At 33.4% G+C, this 27,077-nt stretch overlaps 6 protein-coding genes across 6 annotated transcripts; all 6 read right to left on the bottom strand.

Annotated features, from left to right (window-relative positions):
* Positions 1 to 190: 190 nt before the first annotated feature.
* On the bottom strand, positions 191 to 2,099 carry LOC128953514 (prolyl 4-hydroxylase subunit alpha-1-like). Its single transcript, XM_054299001.1, has 2 exons — positions 1,206 to 2,099; positions 191 to 1,063 (listed from the first exon to the last, which is right to left on the bottom strand). The coding sequence occupies exons 1-2, from the start codon at positions 1,578 to 1,580 to the stop codon at positions 191 to 193; spliced, it is 1,248 nt and encodes a 415-aa protein (XP_054154976.1). The 5' UTR covers positions 1,581 to 2,099.
* Positions 2,100 to 2,515: 416 nt separating this feature from the next.
* On the bottom strand, positions 2,516 to 4,365 carry LOC128953505 (prolyl 4-hydroxylase subunit alpha-2-like). The gene is made up of 2 exons (XM_054298989.1): positions 3,565 to 4,365; positions 2,516 to 3,394 (listed from the first exon to the last, which is right to left on the bottom strand). Exons 1-2 carry the CDS (start codon positions 4,363 to 4,365, stop codon positions 2,516 to 2,518), a joined length of 1,680 nt encoding a protein of 559 aa, XP_054154964.1.
* Positions 4,366 to 5,829: 1,464 nt separating this feature from the next.
* Positions 5,830 to 7,825, bottom strand: LOC128953494 (prolyl 4-hydroxylase subunit alpha-2-like). Its single transcript, XM_054298980.1, has 3 exons — positions 7,800 to 7,825; positions 6,885 to 7,617; positions 5,830 to 6,714 (listed from the first exon to the last, which is right to left on the bottom strand). Exons 1-3 carry the CDS (start codon positions 7,823 to 7,825, stop codon positions 5,830 to 5,832), a joined length of 1,644 nt encoding a protein of 547 aa, XP_054154955.1.
* A 388-nt stretch (positions 7,826 to 8,213) lies between these two features.
* LOC128953484 (prolyl 4-hydroxylase subunit alpha-2-like) lies at positions 8,214 to 10,167 on the bottom strand. Its single transcript, XM_054298969.1, has 3 exons — positions 10,162 to 10,167; positions 9,296 to 9,773; positions 8,214 to 8,929 (listed from the first exon to the last, which is right to left on the bottom strand). The coding sequence occupies exons 1-3, from the start codon at positions 10,165 to 10,167 to the stop codon at positions 8,214 to 8,216; spliced, it is 1,200 nt and encodes a 399-aa protein (XP_054154944.1).
* A 1,846-nt stretch (positions 10,168 to 12,013) lies between these two features.
* On the bottom strand, positions 12,014 to 13,842 carry LOC128952135 (prolyl 4-hydroxylase subunit alpha-1-like). Its single transcript, XM_054297479.1, has 2 exons — positions 13,031 to 13,842; positions 12,014 to 12,892 (listed from the first exon to the last, which is right to left on the bottom strand). Exons 1-2 carry the CDS (start codon positions 13,823 to 13,825, stop codon positions 12,068 to 12,070), a joined length of 1,620 nt encoding a protein of 539 aa, XP_054153454.1. The 5' UTR covers positions 13,826 to 13,842; the 3' UTR covers positions 12,014 to 12,067.
* Positions 13,843 to 21,401: 7,559 nt separating this feature from the next.
* LOC128954331 (putative mediator of RNA polymerase II transcription subunit 26) lies at positions 21,402 to 26,030 on the bottom strand. The gene is made up of 4 exons (XM_054299910.1): positions 25,823 to 26,030; positions 22,827 to 25,691; positions 22,509 to 22,763; positions 21,402 to 22,392 (listed from the first exon to the last, which is right to left on the bottom strand). The coding sequence occupies exons 1-4, from the start codon at positions 25,872 to 25,874 to the stop codon at positions 21,467 to 21,469; spliced, it is 4,098 nt and encodes a 1,365-aa protein (XP_054155885.1). The 5' UTR covers positions 25,875 to 26,030; the 3' UTR covers positions 21,402 to 21,466.
* Between the last annotated feature and the right edge of the window lie 1,047 nt (positions 26,031 to 27,077).

The raw sequence follows: 27,077 nt of genomic DNA, 5'->3' as shown, positions 1-27,077 counted from the left end.
ATATAATTTTTTATTTAAAAACTATTTATATTTATATATATTTATGTAAGTAAATGATGATATAATATATATGTTAATTATTTAAATTAAAAAAAAATAAACTTTGATGACTACTAAACAAAATTTATATATAAAAAAATCTAATACTGTGTATATGTTTTTTTTCAAAAAAAAATAAATGTTTAATTGTTTATAAATAATTTAACGATTGTCTATCTAATAGACACGGTTTACGAAACGCCTGTTCCTCATAATCTATCCATTTGGTGGCTATCCATTTGGCCGGGCCAACAAGCACCGGGCAACCACCGTGAAGCATATCAAAATCAATATAACCGGAACTTTTCAAATTATACCAAAATACGGCCGACCCTTGTCTGGGCTCAACCCGGACACCTAGTTTGGGGAAAACAGTAGCACCGCCTCCTCCTCCTCCTCCTGACTGGACATCGCTCAGATAGCTGATCCATGTGGCCATACGATTGATAGTATTGGCATAGGTTTCCCGACCCAGCCGTTGGCCACTATAGCCAACATCGTTATGATAGCGATAGTGTCCGCCGATTCTGTATTTGATAACATTAAAGCTATCGCCTCTACAGGTGTCCAGTCCAGTGATAGCACCGATACGTTTGCTTAGTCTATCGACTACCGGATGATCCGTATCTTTTAGCCAACAACCCTCAGCTATCCGTATATCGGATACTATATTTTCCGTATTATTTCGTCTGATCTTTAATCTGGTCAGTCGTTTGTTGGCCAACTGTTTCATTACGGCTATTTCCCGGCGGCCGTGTATGTCATGAAACATTACAATGTCTGGTTTGTCATACAATTGTTCAACTTTTACTCGTATTAGCCGTAGTAACGGCCGGTTAGTTGTATCCAAATAATGACATTTCAATCGCGACTCCATTACTGTCCGATTCCGATGTTTGTTGACTACTACTACTCCGCGACACAATTGTTGCGATATATCATTCAAACGGGATGTTTGTTGTTGTTGTCGTTGTTTTTCCGACAATTGATTAGTTGATATATTGCTAAATAAATAGCTATTAGTCTATAAAATTAAAATTTGAAAAAAAATTTTTATTAAAAATAAATATTCATTACTTTAATCATTCAATTAAATCATTTATAATTGTCTAACAAAAACATATATAAATAGTTTTAATTTTTTTAAATAAATAAATAAAACTTACCATTAGTTCAACAAATAGTTTGTTAAACTGAAACTCTGTATCGCTCTGGTAGTCATTGACTAATGCATTGTTGGATTCATTTATATAATGAACACTTTGATTATAATCTCCCAGTCTATAGTATGTCAGTGCCATATGTTTAGCTACTATCGACTCAAAAAACAACTTATTATCCGTTATGTTGTCATTAACTGTCCGTTTAATAGTCTCGTCAAACCATTGTTTGGCACTTTGATTGTGACCCGCAATAAGTGCTTGTTTTCCAATCAGATAACAGTCGGCAGCCGTTAGCCGATGTGTGTCCGATGGATTATGATCTCCCAGTCTATAGTAGGCCAGTGCCATATGTTTAGCTAATTCCGATTTAAACAACATATCGGATGTACTATTATCTGACCGTTTAATTGTCTCATTGAACCATTGAATAGCACTTTCATAGTAATCCTCAATAAGTGTTTGTTTTCCAATCAGATAACAGTCGGCAGCCGTTAGCCGGTGTGTGTCATCTGACGGCTGGATTATTATCTCTCGGCCCTCCGAGACTGACCAGAACTGTACCGAACCGTTTGCCAGCGCCTGTATGTCCAGTTGGTAAGTATTTACCAAATTTAGCAAACCTTTGGCCGCTTCAGTCAATTCATTGTTTTCAATTGGATTCACTCGTAACCGGAGCTTATTGTGTGTCGACTGATCCAGTAGTTTGCCTACTTGTGGCCATTCAGTGGCCAATCGTTTGATTAGTAGATATATGTTTATCGGATGTGATAGGTATGCATCGGTATCATTGACTGACAATTGATTAAATCGCTTTAATTCATTGATTGTTGACTTTAACTGTGAAAGTCTATGTTCTTCATCAGTGATATATTTCCCAACAGTTTCTATCCATTGACTCTCCTCTATGATAGTTGTCTCTAGTTTTGTAAAATTTATATTAAAACAATGTATTAAACTTACAAATAATGTTAATAATAATAAATATTTAAATAAATAGTAAGTTAAATTAGCCATTTTACAGTAAAAAAAATTTTGTTAAAACTTTTGAAAATATTTATTGAATTACTATTTAAATATATTATATTTATAGATATAATTTATGTAAGAAATAAAAATTTATAATATTTTATCATTATTATTGTAACATTAGTTAAATCAATATATATATATATATATATATATATTATTAGATATTAATATTTATATATATTCACATATAGATTTGCAAATTAAATTCAAACATAATATTTATATAAGTTTAGAAACCATTAAATCATTATATTTTATATTTTTGTAATTTTTTTTAATGTAAATTAGAAATAATTCAATAAATGTCTATCTAATAGACATGGCTTATTGAACTGTTGAAATCGAAACGGTATCCATTTGGTGGCAATCCATTTGGGTGGGCCGGCCAGCACTGGACATCCAAAGTGCATCATATTATAGTCTACTAAACCGGAACTCTTCAGATTAAACCAGAACACTGCCGATCCTTTGCGAGGCTCTACCCTTACATCCAATAGCGGAAAAACAGTAGCACCGCCCGACTGTACATCGCTCAGGTATGTGATCCATGTGGCTATAGGATCGTTACGACCGTACTGGTCGCCACTGAACGGTCTGTAAACTGTCACATCGTAATGATTTGTATAATAACCGCCGACTCTATACTTGATTACATTGTAAAGTTCGGTAACATTCATACTAAGACCAGTGATGGCACCGATACGCCGACTCAATCGTTCGACCACTTCGTGATCCATATCCTCTAACCAACTGCCATCAGCTAACCGTCCTCTGGAAACCCCACCTTTTGATTCAGTCATTGTTCTGGCCATTTGTCTACTGGCCAACTGTTTCAGTACATCCATTTCCCGGTCACTGATTATGTCGTGAAATACTACTATATCTGGTTTGTCCAACAATTGTTCGACTTTCACACGGGTTAGCCGTAGTAACGGCCGGTTAGTTGTATCCAAATAACGACACTTCAATCTGGACTCCACTGACCGATTCAAACGTTTCACTCCGCGACACAATTGTTGTGAAATATTATAAAATTTTGTAACATTTTTATAAAAATTATCGGATGTTTGTTGTTGTGGTGTTTTCGACAATTGATTGGATGTATTGTTCAATAAATTGTTATTTGTTTTGACGACAACTTTATTATTGGTCTTATTTAGAATCTTTAAAATTAAATAAATAAAAAAAATAAAAATTAATATTAGTATTATTAATAATTATTGACTTAATTGTTTGAATGAAAACTATTTAAAAAAAACTATTTTATAGCAAATTTAAAATAGTTTAAATGTCATACATATAACATATGTTTTTCAAAAATAAAAAAACTTACCATAAAATCAACAAATAGTTGTCTAAACATAAATTCTGTATCGCTTAGGTTGTCGACGTCTAATAATAAATTTTCAGATTTATTCATATAATGAATACTTTGATTATGATCTCCCAGTCTATAGTAGGCCAGTGCCATATGTTTAGCTAATTCCGATTTAAACAACATATCGGATGTACTATTATCTGACCGTTTAATTGTCTCATTGAACCATTGAATAGCACTTTCATAGTAATCCTCAATAAGTGTTTGTTTTCCAATCAGATAACAGTCGGCAGCCGTTAGCCGGTGTGTGTCATCTGACGGCGGGATTATTATCTCCCGGCCATCCGATTCTGACCAGAACTGTACCGAACCGTTTGCCAGCGCCTGTATGTCCAGTTGGTAAGTATTTACCAAATTTTGTAAACCTTTAGCCGCTTCAGTCAATTCATTGTTTTCAATTGGATTCACTCGTAACCGGAGCTTATTGTTTGTCGGCTGATCCAGTAGTTTGTCCACTTGTGGCCATTCAGTGGCCAATCGTTTGATAAGCAGATATATGTTTATCGGATGTGATAGATATGCATCACTATCATTGACTGCCAATTGATTGTATTGTTTTAGTCCATCAATTGTTGACTTTAACTGTGAAAGTCTATGCTCTTCATCAGTGATATATTTCTCAACAGTTTCTATCCATTGACTCTCCTCTATTATAGTTGAGTTTAGTTTTGTAAAGTTTATATCAAAACCATGTATTAAACTTAGTAATAATGTTAATAATAAATATATAAATAAATAGTAAGTGAAATTAGCCATTTTTTAAAAATTTTGTTAAAAATTTTAAAAATATTTATTGAATTACTATTTAAATATATTATACTAGTTTGTCCCGAGCAACATGTATAGCCGTGCAATTCTTTTACTAATTTAAAAATATTTACTATAAGTAATTTGAATGAGACTTAATTTGTTTATACAACTACTACATAACCTAATGTAACAAAACTACTGAACCAATACACATTAATTCGACTAAACTTTTGAGAAATTTTAGTTTTTATATATATTTAAATAATTTTAATAAAAATTGAAAATTTAATTTTTGCGAAAAAAAATTTGCATTTGAAAAAAATTTAGTGAAATTTAACACATGTAGCTAACATGTGCCATAAACTCACACAATATAGCAAAGTGTAATTACACGACACACCAGCCTACCTGTCCCTAAAACCTACCTGAGCTCAACAAAAATTTAAAATTTCCCATAGAAATAACATTACTTTAAATAAAAATTGAAAATTTTAACACAAATTGAAAATTTTTGCATTTGAGAAAATTTTACAAAAATTTAGCACAGGTAGCTTACCTCCCGGTGCCCTGTAACTCATATAATATAGCAAAGTGTAATTACACGACACCAGCCTACCTGTCCCTAAAACCTACCTGAGCTCAATAATCATTTAAAATTTCCCATAGAAATAACATTGCTTTAAATTAAAATTGAAAATTTTAACACAAATTGAAAATTTTTGCATTTGAGAAAATTTTACAAAAATTTAGCACAGGTAGCTTACCTCCCGGTGCCCTGTAACTCATATAATATAGCAAAGTGTAATTACACGACACCAGCCTACCTGTCCCTAAAACCTACCTGAGCTCAATAATCATTTAAAATTTCCCATAGAAATAACATTGCTTTAAATTAAAATTGAAAATTTTAACACAAATTGAAAATTTTTGCATTTGAGAAAATTTTGCAAAAATTTAGCACAGGTAGCTTACCTCCCGGTGCCCTGTAACTCATATAATATAGCAAAGTGTAATTACACGACACCAGCCTACCTGTCCCTAAAACCTACCTGAGCTCAATAATCATTTAAAATTTCCCATAGAAATAATATTGCTTTAAATTAAAATTGAAAATATAAAAATATATTTTTAGCTTTGAATTAAAAAATGGTTGTTGAGGAAGTGTGCACACATACAAACAAACAAACAAACAAACAAACAAACAAACAAACAAACAAACAAACAGACAAAAGTATTATATTAAAGTTATTAGGATTTATAGATATAATTTATGTAAGAAATAAAAATTTATAATATTTTATCATTATTATTGTAACATTAAATAAATCAATATATATATATTAGATATTAATATCTATATATATCAATATTCACATATAGATTTGCAAATTAAATTCAAACATAATATTTATATAACTTTAGAAACCATTAAATCATTATATTTTATATTTTGTAATTATTTTATGTATATTAGAGATAATTCAATAAATGTTTGTCTAATAGACATGGCTTATGTAACTGTTGAAATCGAAACGGTATCCATTTGGTGGCAATCCATTTGGGTGGGCCCGCCAGCACCGGGCATCCAAAGTGCATCATATTATAGTCTACTAAACCGGAACTTTTGAGATTAAACCAGAACACTGCCGATCCTTTGCTAGGCTCTACCCGTACATCCAATAGCGGAAAAACGGTAGCACCGCCCGACTGTACATCGCTCAGGTATGTGATCCATGTGGCTATCCGATCGTTACGACCGCACTGTTCGCCACTGAACGGTCTGTAAACTGTCACATCGTAATGATTTGTATAATAGCCGCCGATTCTATACTTGATTACATTGTAAAGTTCGGTGATATTCATATTAAGACCAGTTAAGGCACCGATACGCCGACTGAATCGTTCGACCACTTCGTGATCCATATCCTCTAACCAACTGCCATCAGCTAACCGTCCTCTGGAAACCCGACCTTTTGATTCAGTAAATGTCATTGTTCTGGACATTTGTCTACTGGCCAACTGTTTCAGTACATCCATTTCCCGGTCACTGATTATGTCGTGAAATACTACTATATCTGGTTTGTCCAACAATTGTTCGACTTTCACACGGGTTAGCCTAAGTAACGGCCGGTTAGTTGTATCCAAATAACGACACTTCAATCTGGACTCCACTGACCGATTCAAACGTTTCACTCCGCGACACAATTGTTGTGAAATATTATAAAATTTTGTAACATTTTTATAAAAATTATCGGATGTTTGTTGTTGTGGTGTTTTCGACAATTGATTGGATGTATTGTTCAATAAATTGTTATTTGTTTTTACGACAACTTTATTATTGGTCTTATTTTGAATCTTTAGAATTAAATAAATAAAAAAAATAAAAATTAATATTAGTATTATTAATAATTATTGACTTAATTGTTTGAATGAAAACTATTTAAAAAAAACTATTTTATAGCAAATTTAAAATAGTTTAATTGTCAAACATATAACATATGTTTTTCAAAAATAAAAAAACTTACCATAAAATCAACAAATAGTTGTCTAAACATAAATTCTGTATCGCTTAGGTTGTCGACGTCTAATAATAAATTTTCAGATTTATTCATATAATGAACACTTTGATTATGATCTCCCAGTCTATAGTAGGCCAGTGCCATATGTTTAGCTAATTCCGATTTAAACAACATATCGGATGTACTATTATCTGACCGTTTAATTGTCTCATTGAACCATTGAATAGCACTTTCATAGTAATCCTCAATAAGTGTTTGTTTTCCAATCAGATAACAGTCGGCAGCCGTTAGCCGATGTGTGTCATCTGACGGCTGGATTGTTATCTCCCGGTCCTCCGATTCTGACCAGAACTGTACCGAACCGTTTGCCAGCGCCTGTATGTCCAGTTGGTAAGTATTTACCAAGTTTTGTAAACCTTTAGCCGCTTCAGTAAAATCATTGTTTTCAATTGGATTCACTCGTAACCGGAGCTTATTGTGTGTCGGCTGATCCAATAGTTTGTCTACTTTTGGCCATTCAGTGGCCAGTCGTTTGATAAGCAAATATATGTTTATCGGATGTGATAGGTATGCATCGCTATCATTGACTGCCAGTTCATTGTATTGTTTTAGTCCAACAATTGTTGACTTTAACTGTGATAACCGGTGCTCTTCATCAGTGATATATTTCTCAACAGTTTGTATCCATTGACTCTCCTCTATGATTGTTAGCTCTAGTTTTGTAAAGTTTATATTAAAACTATGTATTAAACTTTCAAATGATGATAATAATAAAAATATAAATATACAATAATTTAAGTTAGACATTTTTATTTTTATTTATTAAATTACTATTTATATTTTATATAATTTATGTATGAAACAACAATTTATAAATTCATAAATATATATATATATATATATATATACCTGTATTCATACCTATATGTATATATATTCATGCACATATAGATTTACAAATTAAAATTAAAACTTTATATTTATATACAATTTTATATAAGTTTATAAACCGTTTAATATTCAATCTTTAGTTATTTATTTTTGTAATTTTTGTTGTTGTTGCTAATTTACAAATAATTAAATAAATATTTATCTAATAGCTAACGGCTTATGTAACTGTTGAAAACGGAAACGATATCAATTTTTTAAAAAATAATATTTTACTATTATCATTGTAACATTAAATAAATCAATATTTACATATATATTAGATATTAATATTTATATATATGTACATATAGATTTACAAATTAAAATTCAAACATAATATTTATATACAATATAATATGAATTCAATCTTTATTTATTTATTTTTGTAATTTTTTTTGTGGTAATTTACACATAATTGAATAAATGTTTATCTAATAGACATGGCTTATGTAACTGTTGAGATCGATACGTCATCAATTTGGTGGCAATCCATTTGGGTTGGCCCGCCAGCACCGGGCATCCACAGTGCATCATATTATAGTCTACTAAACCGGAACTTTTCAGATTAAACCAGAAAACTGCCGATCCTTTTCGAGGCTCTATCCGTACATCCAATAGCGGAAAAACAGTAGCACCGCCCGACTGTACATCGCCCAGGTATGTAACCCATGTGGCTATACGATCGTTCAGACCGTACAGTTCGCCAATGAACGGTCTGTAAACTGACACATCGTAATGATTTACATAATACCCGCCGACTCTATACTTGATTACACTGTATAGTTCGGAGCCATTCATACTGACACCAGTTAGGGCACCGATACGCCGACTGATTCGTCCGATCACTTCGTGATCCATATCCTCTAACCAACTGCCATCAGATAACCGTCCGCTAGAAACCGTACTTTTTGATAATGTCATTAATCTGGCCATTTGTCTACTGGCCAACTGTTTCATTATATCTATTTCCCGGTCACTGATTATGTCGTGAAATACTACTATATCTGGTTTGTCAAACATTTGTTCGACTTTCACACGGGTTAGCCGTAGTAACGGCCGATTAGTTGTATCCAAATAACGACACGTCAATCGGGACTCTACTGACCGATTCAAACGTTTTACTCCGCGACACAATTGTCGTGAAATGTTATAAAATTTTGTAATATTTTTATAAAAATTATCGGATGTTTGTTGTTGTTGTGGTGTTTCCGACAATTGATTGAATGTTTTGTTTCTTTGAATCTTTAAAATTAATAAATAAAAATTAAAAATCAATAATAAAAATCAATAATTTTAAAAAGTATATATCAAATAATTTAAATATCCATTACAAAAAAATATGCTATATTTTTATTTTATATATATTTATATATAATATAAAATTACCATAAAATCAACAAATAGTTGTCTAAACATAAATTCTGTATCGCTTAGGTTGTCGTCGTTGACTAATAATAAATTTTGAGATTTATTCATATAGTGAACACTTTGATTATAATCTCCCAGTCTATAGTAGGCCAGTGCCATATGTTTAGCTACTGTTGACTGAAACAACATATCGGTTGTACTATTATCTGATCGTTTAATGGTCTCATTGAACCATTGAATAGCATTTTCATAGTAATCCTCAATAAGTGTTTGTTTTCCAATCAGATAACAGTCGGCAGCCGTTAACCGGTGTGTGTCATCTGACGGCTGGATTATTATCTCACGGCCATCCGTTTCTGACCAGAACTTTACCGAACCATTTGCCAGCGCCTGTATGTCCAATTGGTAAGTATTTACCAAATTTTGTAAACCTTCAGCCGCTTCACTCAAATCATTGTTTTCAATTGGATTCACTCGTAACCGGAGCTTATTGTGTGTCGGCTGATCCAGTAGTTTGTCCACTTGTGGCCATTCAGTAGCCAATCGTTTAATCAGTAGATATATGTTTATCGGATGCGATAGATACTGTATGTATTGCTATCATTGACTGCCAATTGATTGTAATGTTTTAATCCATCAATTGTTGACTTTAAATGTGATAACCGGTGCTCTTCATCATTGATATATTTCCCAACAGTTTCTATCCATTGACTCTCCTCTATGATAGTTAACTCTAATTTTGTAAAGTTTATATTAAAACTATGTATTAAACTTTCAAATGATGATAATAATAAAAATATAAATATACAATAATTTAAGTTAGCCATTTTTATTTTTATTTATTAAATTACTATTTATATTTTATATACAATTTTAAATATATTGTGTCGATAGCAGGCGCTCAACACTACAATTCAGTCGCAAGCGTGGATATAACAACTACTCTACCGGTTCCGCACCAGTAGTAGTCTCTTAGCTCTCACACCGACATGTCTATATTATATTAACTAAATAAAAACCGTTTTTTACTTAACGCGTGTATTTACGTTAATTACTTTTACCGCCGATTCCCCGATATTTGAGTTGACTTTCCGCTCGCTATGCGATAGTCATCTCAATTGGCGCAGTCGCCGAGATCGAATTTACGCGAAAATTCACCGAAACCCCCGATTTTAACGACTAGCCGTTCGAATTCAAAACTCAACGGTTTTAGACGCCTTTATTTTAACGACATTTTTATCGACAACGTATTTACCGTCGACTTAAGGCGTTTTTCAAGAAACGAATAGACCGAAGAAGGTATCGATGTCTCTCCGATCCGGAAATAACCTATTAGCGTCTTTTCCGACCGCCGCCGCCGACGATGTCACCGAAGACATAAAGACATTAGCCGATGATATCGAAGCGATAGCTCAAGGAATCACTGCCGATATGGATATCGATGAGTTGGCTGAACGCATGGCCACATTGACTACTGCTGCCCGCGCCGCTGCGGCAGCCCGCGAACAAGCCATACAATATGGACTCGCCTCCAGACGATTGACAAATGCAAACACAATGAGACGTTTGGACTTTACCGATAACCGTAGCACCAGACCACTACCGACACCACAACACGCCAGGACTTCATCGAAAATGTGTGAATCGTTTAGTGGCGATAAATCGATAGTACCGATAGACGAATGGATAGACGGTTTCAATTCGTTGGTATACGATTTAACCGACAGCGAGAAGATTACATCACTGGCCAAACACGTAACAGGTGAGGCATACAGTTGGTACTGCCGTGAGGTCGCCCGTAAACGACCTGACATCACGTGGGATACGTGTAGAACGAAGATGATCGCCCGCTTCGGCCGTATAGTAGGCCACGGGATAGTCGAAGCATCTGACCGTCGAGTTCGAGGAAACGAATCCGTTTTATCCTATTATAACGACATGCGCCGGCTTTTGGATGAAGCCGAGGCCACGGATAAGCAGGCGGTCGGGCTACTCACGAAGGGTATGCCCGACTGGTACAAACCACATCTGGCCGCCCAGAAGCCGAAATCACCCGAAGATTGGTTTAGTATCGCCGTAGCGATAGAAGAGACACGAAAGCGACAGCGATACCCGAATATCGATTCTATTAACGATTACGACGACAATGACAGAAGCTATGATTGGAGAAAACAACGTAACAACGACTTACCTACGAAACCCTGTCCTCGATGTCTCCGATCCGGATATACTGAATATCATTGGATGCGCCTTTGCCACCGCCCAGACAATAGACAACCACAAGCTCCGCGCCCAGCCGATGAAAATGACTCGACAACCGCCGTCAACGTTATGGTTATCAATGTATTGAATAACTTATTTTTTTTTAATTTAATTTTATAATATAATATTAATTTTGAAACACATTTAATATAAATTTATATATAATTTATGTAAGAAACAAAATTAAACAAATATAAATTTTATATAATATAATATAAAAAAATATAAATATAATTATATAAATCAATGTATTTAACAACAGTATTAAAAACTTTTAAAGATTTTTTGATCAAATGGGAAAAATAACCCCCCCCCCCAATATTTTAATTGACCCCCTCCCCACTTGATTTTGCCGTTTAAAAATGCAATAAAAGTCTTACCCCACACTATACCCCACCGCACCACGATTTTTTTGAGATTTTGTAAATAACACCCTAGTCTACCTCCCCCTCCCTAAAATTCAAAATCTTGTTTAACCCTGATATTAATATTTATGCACATATAGATTCACAAATTAAATTCAAAAACTTTTAAATATTTATATACCGTGTAATATCAATATATTATGAATTGAATTTTTATTTAGTTTTTTAATATTATTTTTATTTAGTAATTTATTTTCTGGTAATTTACAAATAATTCAATAAATGTCTGTCTAATAGACATGGCTTATGTAACTGTTGATACGGAAACCGTATCCATTTGGTGGCAATCCATTTGGGTGGCCCGGCCAGCACCGGGCATCCACAGTGCTGTGTATCCCAATCGACTAAACCGGAACTTTTCAGATTAAACCAGAAAACTGCCGATCCTTTCCTGGGCTCTACCCGTACATCCAATCGGGGGAAAACAGTAGCACCGCCCGACTGAACATCGCTCAGGTATGTAATCAATGTGGCTATACGATCGTATGGTTCACCGTATTGTTCGCCAGTGAACGGCCTAACAACTGCTACATCGTAATGATTTGTATAATACCCGCCGACGCCATACTTGATTACATTGTAAGGTTCGGCGGCAAACATACTGACACCAGTGATGGCACCGATACGCCGACTGATTCGATCGAACACTTCGTGATCCAAATCCCCTAACCAACCGCCATCAGCTATCCGTCCGCTGGAAACTCGACTTTTTGATTGATAATATGTCATTAATCTGTCCATTCGTCTACTGGCAAACTGTTTCATTAAATCTATTTCCCGGTCACTGATTATGTCGTGAAATACTACTATATCTGGTTTGTCCAACAATTGTTCGACTTTCACACGGGTTAGCCGTAGTAACGGCCGGTTAGTTGTATCCAAATAACGACATTTCAATCTGGACTCCACTGACCGATTCAAACGTTTCACTCCGCGACACAATTGTTGTGAAATATTATAAAATTTTGTAACATTTTCATCATATTTATCGGATGTTTTGACTATAGTTTTATTGTTCTTATTTTGTATCTTTAAAAAAAAAATTAATAAATAAAAAATAATTAATTAATAATAATTAACTTAATTGTTTAAACAAAAATTATTTCTAAATAATTTAAATATCATACTAAACAAAAATATTTCAACAAAAAAAATAATAAAACTTACCATAAAATCAACAAATAGTTGTCTAAACATAAACTCTGTATCGCTCTGGTAGTCGTCGACTAATAATAAATTGTTGGATATATTCATATAATGAACACTTTGATTATGATCTCCCAGTCTATAGTAGGCCAGTGCCATATGTTTAGATACATTTGATTGAAACAACATATCGGTTGTGTCATTATTTGACCGTTTAATGGTCTCATTGAACCATTGAATAGCACTTTCATAGTAATCCTCAATAAGTGTTTGTTTTCCAATCAGATAACAGTCGGCAGCCGTTAGCCGGTGTGTGTCATCTGACGGCTGGATTATTATCTCACGGCCATCCGATTCTGACCAGAACTTTACCGAACCGTTTACCAGCGCCGGTATGTCCAGATTGTAAGTGTTTACCAAATGTTGTAAACCTATGGCCGCTTCAGTGAAATCATTGTTTTCAATTGGATTCACTCGTAACCGGAGCTTATTGTGTGTCGGCTGATCCAATAGTTTGTCTACTTGTGGCCATTCAGTGGCCAGTCGTTTGATTAGCAGATATATGTTTATCGGATGTGATAGATAGGTATCGGTATCATTGACTGCCAATTGATTGTATTGTTTTAGTCCAACAATCGTTGACTTTAACTGTGATAGCCGGTGCTCTTCATCAGTAATATATTTTTCAACAGTTTGTATCCATGAGCTTTCCTCTATGATAGTTGAGTTTAGTTTTGTAAAGTTTATATCAAAACCATGTATTAAACTTAGTAATAATGATAATAATAAAAATATACAATAATTTAAAATCGCCATTTTATTATTGAAAATAAAAAAATACAACAATTTATAAATTGAAGTATTGAATTACTTACAGTATTTTTATTTATACTATTTATATTTATATATTTATGTTAATATTTTACCTTTAAATGCGGTTAAAATAAGAAAAATTTAAACATTAAACAAATATTTTTTTTATACATTATTTGATTTAAAATGTATTAAAAAATCAAAACAATAAAATCTAAATATTTTAAATAGTAAATATATAAATAATTAAAAAAATGTATGATTATAATAAATTATATAAATAAATAGTTATATAAAAAATATTAATGATTAATATATATAGTAAAGTTTGATAATTAAAAAATAGATTTTAGAAATTATTTTAATAATTTTATTTTTTTATGCTATTTTGATAAGTTATACTAAATTTTAGATAAATTGAGAAATTATGACAACTTTTTTTTTGATAAAAATTAATTAATAAATAAAACATATATTAATTTTGTAATGTATATGAAAAATATTTATCACATAGTTATGTGTATTTGTTTTGTATTGTTTTTTTAAAAAATAAATAAATATCTAATCTATAAATAATTCAATAACTGTTTATCCAATAGACATGGCTTATGAAATACTTGTTCAGTATAGCCGATCCATTTAGTTGAAATCCATTTGGGTTGGCCGACCAGCACCGGGCATCCACTGTGCAACATATCCCAGTCGACTAAACCCGAACTCCGGAGATTATACCAGAACAGTGCCGATCCCTGTCTGGGCTGAACACGGATATTCAATCGGGGAAAAATAGTAGCACCGCCTGCTTGAACATCGCTCAGGTATGTAATCCATGTGGCCATACGATTGACAAGCAGTCCATACTGTTCCGTATTGAATGGTTTGACAACATTCACGTCGTAATGATTTCTATAGTATCCGCCGATCCTATACTGGATTACATTAAAGTTTTCCGACCCATTGATGTTAACACCAGTTATAGCACCGATACGTCGGCTGAGTCTATCAACTACTGGATGATCCTGATCTTTAAGCCAACATCCATCAGCTACACGGGGAACGTATGATTTCTTAGTGATTTTACCACGTACCCCTAATCTAGTTAATTGTGAACTGGCTAATTGTTTAATTACATCCATTTCCCTGACACTGATTATGTCGTGAAACACCAGTATTTCTGGTTTATCATACAATTGTTCGACTTTCACCCGAGTTAGCCGTAGTAACGGCCGGTTAGTTGTATCCAAATAACGACACCGCAATCGTGACTCCATTGCTGTCCGATTCGTATGATTGTTGTTGACTACTAATCCGCGACACAATTGTTGTGATATAACCGACAACTGACTGAACATTTGTTTGTCTTTGTCTAGCAATTCATTGATTGATGTTTTGTTTGAAACGGTATTTACTTTCAAATTGTTTTTATTTTCAATCTTAAAATTCAATAATAAAATAATTATTATTTAATTTTCTCAATATATCTGTACTTAACTCTAATAAAACCTAAAAGAGTTTTAAAAAAAACATACCATTAAATCAACAATTAATTTATTAAACATAAACTCTGTATCGTTCAGGTAGTCGTCGACTAATAAATTGTTGGATTCATTCATATAGTGAACACTTTGATTATGATCTCCCAGTCTATAGTAGGCCAGTGCCATATGTTTAGCTACTTTTGACTGAAACAACGTTGTGTTGTCATTATCTGTCCGTTTGTTGGTCTCATTGAACCATTGAATAGCATTTTGATTGTGACCCGCAATAAGCGTTTGTTTTCCAATCAGATAACAGTCGGCAGCCGTTAGCCGATGTGTGTCATCAGACGGCTGGAATGTTTTCTCCCGAGCCTCCGATTCTGACCAGAACCGTACCGAACCATTTGCCAGCGCCTGTATGTCCAGTTGGTAAGTATTTACCAAATTTTGTAAACCTTTGGCCGCTTCAGTAAAATTATTGTTTTCAATTGGATTCACTCGTAACCGGAGCTTATTATATGTTGTCTGATCTAATAATCTGTCCACTTGTGGCCATTCAGTGGCCAGTCGTTTAATTAGTAGATATATGTTTATCGGATGTGATAGATAGGCATCGCTATCATTGACTGCCAATTGATTGTATTGTTTTAGTCCAACAATCGTTGACTTTAACTGTGAAAGTCTATGCTCTTCATCAGTAATGTATTTCTCAACAGTTTGTATCCATTGACTCTCCTCTATGATAGTTGACTCTAGTTTTGTAAAGTTTATATTAAAACCATGTATTAAACTAACAAATAATGTTAAAAATATTGCTGGTAATATAACTAAACTGTAAACAAAATTTGCCATTTTTTTTATTAAATATTATTATAAATACTTTATGTATTGAATAACTTATTTATTTTATAATATTATATTATTTTCGAAAAACATGCATAACATATAACATAATATATTTTTAAATATTTATATATTTATAAATTATATATTTATATAAGTAAATTAAGTTATATTGATAAAATATATGATATTGTTTAATTTTTTAAAAATAAATATAAATTTTTATGACTACAAAATTAAAATTATAAAAAATATCTAATACTATATTATTATTATAGTGTTATATGTTTTTTATAAATATTTAATTGTTTATTAAATGTTATAGTATATTATGATTATGATAATTGTAACAAAATATATGAATAAATTTATGAATAAATTTTGTTTAAAAGTATTAATAATTTATAATAAATATTTAAAACATAAAATAAAAATAATTTGTTTATTATTTTTGCTTATTGTATAAAATGAGTTTTTTAGTGTAACTTTTTATTATATAAAAAAATAAATAATTAAATATAATTCATGTATTGTTTATCTAATAGACATGGTTTATGAAACTCTTGTTGTCCATAGCTTATCCATTTGGTGGCTATCCATTTGGGAGGGCCTACTAGAACCGGGCATCCACTGTGCATCATATCCCAGTCGACTAACCCGGAACTCCGGAGATTATACCAGAACAATGCCGATCCCTGTCTGGGCTGAACACGGATATTCAATCGGGGAAAAATAGTAGCACCGCCTGCTTGAACATCGCTCAGGTATGTAATCCATGTGGCCATACGATTGACAAGCAGTCCATACTGTTCCGTATTGAATGGTTTGACAACATTCACGTCGTAATGATTTCTATAGTATCCGCCGATCCTATACTGGATTACATTAAAGTTTTCCGACCCATTGATGTTAACACCAGTTATAGCACCGATACGTCGGCTGAGTCTATCAACTACTGGATGATCCATTTGGTGGCTATCCATTTGGGAGGGCCTACTAGAACCGGGCATCCACTGTGCATCATATCCCAGTCGACTAACCCGGAACTCCGGAGATTATACCAGAACAATGCCGATCCCTGTCTGGGCTCTACCCGGACATTAAAACTGGGAAAAACAGTAGCACCGCCTGCCTGGACATCGCTCAAGTAGCCGATCCATGTGGCCATACGATTGACTAACTGGGCGTACTGTTCGCCAGTGAAAAACGGCTGGACAACACTCATATCGTAATGATTTCTATAGTATCCGCCGACCGCATACTTGATTATATTAAAACTTTCCGACCCATTCATATTAACACCAGTTATAGCACCGATACGTCTGGTAAGTCTATCGATAACTGGATGATCCCAGTCCTCTAGCCAACAGCCCTGTGCTATCCGTACATCAGATATATTATATTTGGTGTCACGGCGTACCGTTAATCTGGTCAGACGTTTGTTGGCCAACTGTTTAATTACGGCTACTTCCCGTTGGCCGAGTATGTCGTGAAACACTACTATCTCTGGTTTGTCATACAATTGTTCGACTTTCACCCGAGTTAGCCGTAGTAACGGCCGATTAGTTGTATCCAAATAACGACATTTTAATTGTGACTCTACTGTCCGATTCCTATGTTTGTTGACTACTACTCCGCGACATAATTGTTGCGATATAACCGACAACTGACTGTAAATTTGATTTTCGGACAATTGATTGTTTGATGTTTTGTTTGAAACGGTATTTACTTTCAAATTGTTTTTATTTTCAATCTTAATAAATATAATAAAGTAATTATCATATTTTATTCAATATATATATATATATATATATATATATATATATATATATATATATATATATATATATATATATATATCTGCACTTAACTTACCATTAAGTTAACAATTAATTCAGTAAACAGAAACTCTGTATCGCTCTGGTAGTCGACTAATTCATTGGATTTATTCATATAGTGAATACTTTGATTATAATCTCCCAGTCTATAGTAGGCCAGTGCCATATGTTTAGCTACTTTTGACTGAAACAATTTATCATCGGTTGTATTGTCATTAACTATTGTCCGTTTAATAGTCTCATTAAACCATTGTTTGGCACTTTGATAGCTACCCAAACTAAGTGCTTGTTTTCCAATCAGATAACAGTCGGCAGCCGTTAGCCGGTGTGTGTCATCTGACGGCTTGAATGCTATGTGTTGACCCTCCGATACTGACCAAAACCGTACCGAACCGTTTGCCAGCGCCTGTATGTCCAAATGGTAAGTGCCTACCAAAATTTGCAAACCTTTGGCCGCTACAGTCAATTCATTGTTTTCAATTGGATTCACTCGTAACCGGAGCTTATTGTGTGTCGGCTGATCCAGTAGTTTGTCTACTTTTGGCCATTCAGTGGCCAATCGTTTGATAAGTAGATATATGTTTATCGGATGCGATAGATATGTATCGCTATCATTGACTGCCAATTGATTGTATTGTTTTAGTCCAACAATTGTTGACTTTAACTGTGAAAGTCTATGTTCTTCATCAGTGATATATTTCTCAACGATTTGTATCCATTGACTCTCCTCTATGATAGTTGTCTCTAGTTTTGTAAAGTTTATATTAAAACATTGTATAAAATTTAATAATAATAATAATAATAATAAAATTATATATAAATAGTAAGTTAAATATGGCATTTTTATTTTTTAAATATATATATATATATATATATATATTAATATATAAATAAAAATATACTAATATATTAATATCAAAATATATAAATACAGAATTTATGACATTATTTACGTATTTTATATAATTTATGTAAAATTTATATTAGATTTATATTTTATTTTAAAAAAATAAAATATATAAAGAAATACAATATAATAATGTTATAGTTTTATTAAATGCTATTTAAAAAAATCATATTTCTTTATTACTATACTTTTATTTGATAAAAATTTATAGATAAGTATTTTATAGTTATATTCATTTATAGATAATTTAAATTTTAATATACAGTAAAATATTAAAATATATTTAAAATTAATATAATAAATAATGTTATATTATATTATGATATAATGAATATTTTTAAAATAAAAATATGACTAATTTATAACTTTAAAAAAAATTTCTAAATCAAGTAATAATTAAAATAAAAAGTTTAATTATTTATTATTTTTACTTATTGTATAAAATGAATTTTTGTTGTATTTAAAAAAAAAATTAAATATAATTCATAGATTGTTTATCCAATAGACATGGTTTATGAAACTCTTGTCTTTCATATCTGATCCATTTGGTGGCAATCCATTTGGGTTGGCCCACCAGCACCGGGCATCCACTGTGCAACATATCCCAGTCGACTAATCCCGAACTCCGGAGATTATACCAGAACAGTGCCGATCCTTGTCTCGGCTCTACCCGGACATCCAATCGGGGGAAAACAGTAGCACCGCCTGCCTGTACATCGCTCAGGTATGTGATCCATGTGGCCATACGATGGACTGACTGGGTATACTGTTCTCCAGTATAAAACGGTTTGACAACTTTCATATCGTAATGATTTTTATAGTATCCGCCGACGCCATACTTGATTACATTAAAACTTTCCGTCCCATTGATGTTAACACCAGTTATAGCACCGATACGTCTGGTGAGTCTGTCTAACACTGGATGATCCCAGTAGTCTAGCCAACAGCCCTGACCTACCCGTACATCAGATTTACTATATTTGGTGTCATTGCCTACCACTAATCTGGACAATTGTGATCTAGCTAATTGTTTAATTACATCTACCTCCCGGTGCCCGATTATGTCGTGAAACACTACTATCTCTGGTTTGTCATACAATTGTTCGACTTTCACCCGAGTTAGCCGTAGTAACGGCCGGTTAGTTGTATCCAAATAATGACACCGAAATCGCGACTCCATTACTGTCCGATTCATATGTTTGTTGACTACTACTCCGCGACACAATTGTTGCGATATAACCGACAACTGACTGAATATTTGTTTGTCTTTGTCTAGCAATTGATTGATTGATGTTTTGTTTGAAACGGTATTTACTTTTAATTTGTTTTTATTTTCAATCTTAAAATTTAATAATAAATTAATTATATGTACTTAACTCTAATAAAACCTAAAAGAGTTTTTAAAAAACATACCATTAAATCATCAATTAATTTATTAAACATGAACTCTGTATCGCTCTGGTAGTCGTCGACTAATAAATTGTTGGATTCATTCATATTGTGAACACTTTGATTATAATCTCCCAGTCTATAGTAGGCCAGTGCCATATGTTTAGCTACTGTTGACTGAAACAACTTATCATCCGTTGTATTGTCATTATCTGTCCGTTTAATGGTCTCATTAAACCATTGTTTGGCATTTTCATAGTGACCCGTAATAAGTGTTTGTTTGCCAATTAGATAACAGTCGGCAGCCGTTAGCCGGTGTGTGTCATCTGACGGCTGGAATGTTATGTTTCGACTCTCCGATTCTGACCAGAACTGTACCGAACCGTTTGCCAGCGACTGTATGTCCAATTGGTAAGTGTTAACTAAATTTTGTAAACCTTTAGCCGCTTCAGTCAATTCATTGTTTTCAATTGGATTCACTCGTAACCGGAGCCTATTGTGTGTCGGCTGATCCAGTAGTTTGTCCACTTGTGGCCATTCAGTGGCCAATCGTTTAATTAGTAGATATATGTTTATCGGATGTGATAGATAGGCATCGCTATCATTGACTGCCAATTGATTGTATTGTTTTAGTCCATCAATTGTTGACTTTAACTGTGAAAGTCTATGCTCTTCATCAGTAATGTATTTCTCAACAGTTTGTATCCATTGACTCTCCTCTATGATAGTTGACTCTAGTTTTGTAAAGTTTATATTAAAACCATGTATTAAACTAATAAATAATGTTACAACTATTGCTGGTAATATAACTAAACAGTAATTAAAATTTGCCATTTTTTTTAATTAAATATTATTATAAATACTTTATATATTGAATAACTTATTTATTTTCATAATTATTATAATATTATTTTAAAAACATGCATAACATACTGTATATCATAATATAAAGTTTTAAAAAATAATATATATATATATTATATATTTTATAAGTAAATAATAATATATTGATAAATAAATAAATAAATTTGTTTTAATCATATTTTATTGTTTGATTTGTGGCTAAATTTTATTACATTTATATATATATATATTTATGTATATATTTTATACATCTATTGATTTATATATTGAAATTAATTAATTATTATTTTTATTATTATTATTACTGTATTTTTTTGGTGTTTAATTAACTCAATATTTTTTTGTTTATTTGCTGTTTAACCGGTATTTTTGTTTGAAATATTTGTCCGGATCTTTGTTGTAGTTTTTGTTGTAATAGTTTTAGTAGTTGTGGTGATTGTTGTTTTTGATTCTGTATTTGTTGTAGTGGTTGTTGTTGGGGGTGTTGTTGTTGAGGTTGTTGTGGAGGCGTTAGTTTGGATAGAGGTTTGATTGTGGGTTGGGGTTGTTGGGGTTTGGGTTGTTGTTGTTGGGGTTTTTGTTGTTGTTGTTGGGGTTGGGGTTTAGGCTGTTGAGGTTTGGGTGCGGGTTGTTGAGGTTTGGGTACTAGTTGTTGTTGTTGGGGTTTGGGTATTGGTTGTTGGGGCTGGGGTTTTGGTGTGGGTTGTTGTTGTTGGGATTTAGGTGTGGATTGTTGTTGGGGTTGTGGTGTGGGTTGTTGTTGGGCTTGTGGTGTGGATTGTTGTTGGGGTTGTGGTGTGGGTTGTTGTTGGACTTGTGGTGTGGATTGGTGTTGGGGTTGGGGTTGTGGTGTGGGTTGTTGTTGGGCTTGTGGTGTGGATTGGTGTTGGGGTTGTGGTTGTGGTGTGGGTTGTTGTTGTTGTTGTTGTTTTTTATTAAAATAATTGTATATTTTATGAATCGGATGATTAGTTTCAATTGGCAAATAGTTGCCATTTGTGTCGCGTGTATACAATTGATCATCTTTGACAGTAGTAGTAGTAGCAGTAGTAGTAGTAGTAATAGCATTGTTGTTGTGGTTGTGGTTGTGGTTGTTATCATTGCTGTCAGTGCCAACAACATCATGGCTACTGGTGGTGACGGTAGTAGTAGCGTCGTGACCATGTTCAGTGGATGTGTCGTCAATAATATTATTATTATGCAAATGATCCTGATCATGTTGATGATCATTGTTACCATTGCCATCATTAACTATTTTGTTATCATATAATAATAATAATTATTATTATTATTATCCAAATTACCAACAAATCTCTCTCTCTCTCTCTTTCTCTCTCTCTCTCTCTCTCTCTGTCTGTCTGTCTTACCTGTTGTATGTGTATGACCAGCATCAGCACCGTCACCACTGTGGGTAGTGGTATGATGATCATTGCTAGTAGGACTATCAGTGCCAGCAACATGAACAACATCATGAGGGTTACCAGTGCTACTATCAACAACAGCACCACCACCACTACCTTCATGGGGATGTTCATCAGTGGTATGATTATGCGGCTGATGATGATCATTGACAATAATATTAGCACCATTAGTACCATCATTATGATGATGATTGTCATTACCTTTATGTGGTGTCAATATAATAATAATTATTATTATTTATATAATTACCCAAATTATCTTACCTGTTGTTGTTGGTTTTGTAGGCGTGTGCTCAGCACCTGTACTACTATTATTGCTAATTTGGTCGACAATGGCAGGGATTATTGGACTATCAGAGCTGTGGTCAGTGATGGGTGTATGGCTAGTGGTAGTAGTAGTTTGACCGCCATTACCATCGTTATGATTATCAGTATCGGGTAGATACTGATCGTGCGGTTCATATATACCGTTAGTAGTGGCATCACCAGCACCTGTAGTGGCGATGGCCTCGTGATGAGCACCGATGGTAGTCAGTGATAGTGGTATTTCAGTATTTTCTACCAACGATTCTGTATTATGATTATTATTATTATCGATCGCTACTACCGAAGCTGTTGTTGTTGTTGTTGTCAGTTCACCGCCGCTGTTGTCGTTACCGAACAACGACAGCAACTTTTGTTCGTCAATACTATTCAGATCAGTAGTATTGTCTTCGGCAGTGATGGTGTTGGTGGTGGAGGTGGAGGTGACGACAGCAGCAGCAACAGCATTGTCACTACCATTGCTATTACTATCTGATGAATCGATAGACGAATACATCAGCGGTATCTTATCGGACAACACTGTATTATCATCGGTTGACTGATGGTCACCATCGCTACTAATACTACCTGTGCTACCTGTTGAATGTACTGGTTCAGAGGTAACTGCTGCTGGTTGTCCAGTATTATCGATAGTTGTTGTACCACTGTTAGAGTTGTCATGATTTTCTTGACCTTGATTTTCGTGGCCATCACTACCACCACCACCAGCGCCATCAACACCAGCGTTATGATCGCCATTAGTTAAATTGTTGACATATACTTGTGTGCCATCGGGAAGTGTTAGGCCATTAGTAGTAGTACTATGTTGTTGATCATTAACACCGCTACCTCCATGATGTCCACTACTAGTAGTACTACTGTGATTGGTGTCGTCGCCGACCAATGTGTGCGGTGTAGTGTTGGTGGTGACGGTTGAAGTAGTTTTAATAAGGGAACTAGCAGGAACAATATTACCATATTCATCTAAGACCAAATCGCCATCATCAGCACCACCGGCAGCTTCTCCTACTGTAGTAGTAGTAGTATGAGAGTCGGGTGCACTACTACTACTACTATCAGCAGAAGTTACCAAACTATCAGTTCCAATAGTAGTAGACGATAACGACTGATGATTAGTTACCAGTGTCTGATGGTTGGCCACCGTATGGTTGTCCTGGTTGTCGGCCGCTGCTGCTTCATCGGCTAACTGGGCAATCTTATCGCTACTTTGAAAATTATCTATAAATGACTGGGTCGGTGTCGGCGTCGGCAGCGTCGGTACGGTTGTAGAAACGGTTGGTCTAATTGTTTGCTGCGATCCCGGCGGCGATAGTTTGCGTTGGGCCCCACCATCGCCTAAATTATTACGATTAAGACCGGAAATAATAGTGCCGGACAGTGATGGCTTTTTGGTATTGTTTTGTTTGTTAGCTCCCTGTGCTGCTGCTGGAGCAATACTAATCGGTGGTTGTCCACTGTGTGGTACGTTTGTATTATTTCTAACTACCAGTCCACTATTATTACTAATATTATTAGGCTTAGTATTATTATTACTACTATTAGGTTGTCGGCTATCAGTCCTGGGCACCGGCACTCTAGTAGTTTGGCCACCTCTGAGCAGTAGTGGTGTCTTTGGTTTGGAAGTGGTCAGGTTTTGTGGACAGGGTTTGATCTCATTGACAATAGGATTTCCTTTATTGACGATTACTTCCGACACTACTAGCGGCTTAAATGTTAGCGGCCTACGAGTTTTTGGGCCACCTTTCCAGCTAATTGGATGGCCAGCACCGCCAGCACCACCACCAACAGTATTACTACCTGTGTTGTTGTTGTGGTTGTTATTGTCAAATAAGGCATCCATAGCATCAAAAGTGCTTCCCAGTTGTGAGTCCAGATCGATATGATCATTATGGTCATTGTTGACCACATTTACCGATGATGATGTTGTAGTAGTAGTTGTTGTTGTGGTTGCAATTACTATTTTGGACACACCTGCTACTACTACTGGTGTTGGTAGCCTTCTAGTGGTTAATGGTTTACTTGTAGTTGTTTTTGCAATTTTCGAGCTAATTGGGTGACCACCACCATTAGTAACCCTATTACTACTACTAGTAGTAGTGGTACTAACTTTAGCACCCAGGTCATTGATTTTTTGTGTGCTTTCCAGCTGATCCATTTCGTGATAAATTTTTTTCAATTGTTCCGACGGGTCGTCATTATGATTATTATTTTGTTTGACCACATTTTTCGCTGATGATGTCGTTGTTGCTGTTGCTATTTTTGGTGTCGGTTTAGTTACAACTACAGGTACTTTCGGCACCGCCACCACCACTGGCTTTAATGTTAATGGTTTGCTAGTTGTTGTTGCTGTTTTTGAACCTTTCAAGCTATTTGATGGTTGGCCACTACCACCAGCAACAGCAGCAACACCTCCTCCTCCTCCAACTTTTGAAGCACTTCCAGCATTACCTCCTGAACCTCCAGCACTTGAAACATCAGCTGCTACAGTATCGACAGTTTTTCCAGCATCTCCAGCACCTGGAGTATCGCCGCCAGCACCTGGAGCTGCATCGCCATGATCTACAGTATCGCCAGCACCAGCACCTCCAGCACCAGCAGCAGCGGCAGCATTATCACCATTAACCTCATTAGTACTATCAGTACTGTGACCACCAATATCTTTGTTGTTGTCATCATTGGTATCTAAATTGTTGGCCAACTGTTCCGGTTGATTGTTATTATTGTTAATATTTACCACATTTTTCGATGATATTGTTGTTGTTATTGTTGTTGATTTAGTTGTCTTGGCTATTGTTGTTGTAATATCTAATTAATTAATTAATTAATTTAAAACAGTCCGACATTAATACAATAATTAGTTAATAATAATAATAATGATTTTATATGTTAAGTGATATATATATATATTATATAGATATATAAAATTATATAATTACCAGTAAATGTTAGTATAATTAAAATTGAAACAACAATATTACTAAAATACATGTTTAACTTAATTAATTGATTTGATTAAATATAATTGTCTAAATAATTAATTAATTTCTACTATAATTTAAGTTAAACAAAAAATTAATTAATTAATTACTATACTGTCTACACATCATTATGAACATTGAAAACATTTTAAAAATAAAATAAAATTAGTTAATGGCTAACTTTTTTTGATTAATTAATATTTTTTATGAAAAAAAATAATTAATTAATAAAAAATAATACATTTACTACTAAAATATACTGTATATATATCTATAATATAAAAATATTGTACATTAATTATTTAATAAGTAATTAGTATTAAGCAATTAATTGATTAGTTTTTTTATGTTGAAGTATTTTTTTTATTGAAAAAAGTGACTATAAATTACATAAAATAAAAATATTTAATAAACACTGTTTTTAAAAAAAAAATAACAATTAATTGTTTTATTCAACAAAAAATCTAATCTTATATTATTTTATGAAAATTTATAAAATATAAATTTATTTATTAAAATATTTCGGATACCTGTATTACACATATATATAATATGATAATTATATTTAAAATAAACATTAATTATATACTTTATAAATTTTTTTAAATAAATTTATATATATATTTAGTTAAATATTTTTATAATAAATTTTTTAATAAATATTATTCAATTATTATTATTATTATTATTATTATTATTATCGTTTACTTTCTGCTTCCTTAATCAAATCATTAAGTTTACCGCCGCCTTGAAATACATTCATAAACGACTGTCCCTTAATATCGTCCAACACTGGCGGCAGGTCATCCTCAGTAGTAGTAGTAGTAGTAGTCATTGTATTATCATTGAGCCGTTTCCTAGTAGTAGTAGTTTTCTTTGGTTTCTTAGTATTTTTATTACCGCTAACTTTAGTATCAATAGTAGTAGTATCTGTTGATGTTTTAATTACTACTGATTTAATAAATAAATAAAATAATTTTAAATCAAAATTTATAAGAAAATTATGTTATTGTGTATGTATGAGTGTGTAGGTGTTTGTATGTATCTTTGTGTGTGTGTGTGTGTTTGATTGCGTTTGTGTGTATCTATGAGTGTATAGGTGTTTGTGTGTATGTATGAGTGTGTATGTATGAGTGTGTAGGTGTTTGTGTGCATGTATGATTATGTGTATGTATGAGTGTGTAGGTGTTTGTGTGCATGTATGATTATGTGT

The sequence above is a fragment of the Oppia nitens genome, unplaced genomic scaffold (genome assembly GCF_028296485.1).
Source record: "Oppia nitens isolate AA-2021 unplaced genomic scaffold, nextdenovo-longstitch-racon4-pilon3 scaffold11_pilon_pilon_pilon, whole genome shotgun sequence".
Taxonomy (NCBI): Eukaryota; Metazoa; Arthropoda; class Arachnida; order Sarcoptiformes; family Oppiidae; genus Oppia; species Oppia nitens.
Note: the sequence above shows the minus strand (reverse complement) of the source record. Positions and strands in the feature narration are given on the sequence as shown.

Coding starts and splice junctions, on each gene's coding strand:
- LOC128953514 (XM_054299001.1), bottom strand. CDS start 1,580: ATGTTGTTTAAATCGGAATTAGCTAAACATATGGCACTGGCCTACTAT. Junction 1,064..1,205: donor AACTATTTGTTGAACTAATG/GTAAGTTTTATT, acceptor TTAATTTTATAG/ACTAATAGCTATTTATTTAG.
- LOC128953505 (XM_054298989.1), bottom strand. CDS start 4,365: ATGGCTAATTTCACTTACTATTTATTTATATATTTATTATTAACATTA. Junction 3,395..3,564: donor AACTATTTGTTGATTTTATG/GTAAGTTTTTTT, acceptor TTAATTTTAAAG/ATTCTAAATAAGACCAATAA.
- LOC128953484 (XM_054298969.1), bottom strand. Junction 8,930..9,295: donor ACTGGGAGATTATAATCAAA/GTGTTCACTATA, acceptor TGTGTCGCGGAG/TAAAACGTTTGAATCGGTCA.
- LOC128952135 (XM_054297479.1), bottom strand. CDS start 13,825: ATGGCGATTTTAAATTATTGTATATTTTTATTATTATCATTATTACTA. Junction 12,893..13,030: donor AACTATTTGTTGATTTTATG/GTAAGTTTTATT, acceptor TTTTTTTTAAAG/ATACAAAATAAGAACAATAA.
- LOC128953494 (XM_054298980.1), bottom strand. CDS start 7,825: ATGTGCATGAATATATATACATATAG. Junction 7,618..7,799: donor ATGAATATATATACATATAG/GTATGAATACAG, acceptor TTTAATACATAG/TTTTAATATAAACTTTACAA. Junction 6,715..6,884: donor AACTATTTGTTGATTTTATG/GTAAGTTTTTTT, acceptor TTAATTCTAAAG/ATTCAAAATAAGACCAATAA.
- LOC128954331 (XM_054299910.1), bottom strand. CDS start 25,874: ATGTATTTTAGTAATATTGTTGTTTCAATTTTAATTATACTAACATTT. Junction 25,692..25,822: donor AATTATACTAACATTTACTG/GTAATTATATAA, acceptor TTAATTAATTAG/ATATTACAACAACAATAGCC. Junction 22,393..22,508: donor TGGTCATACACATACAACAG/GTAAGACAGACA, acceptor ATAACAAAATAG/TTAATGATGGCAATGGTAAC.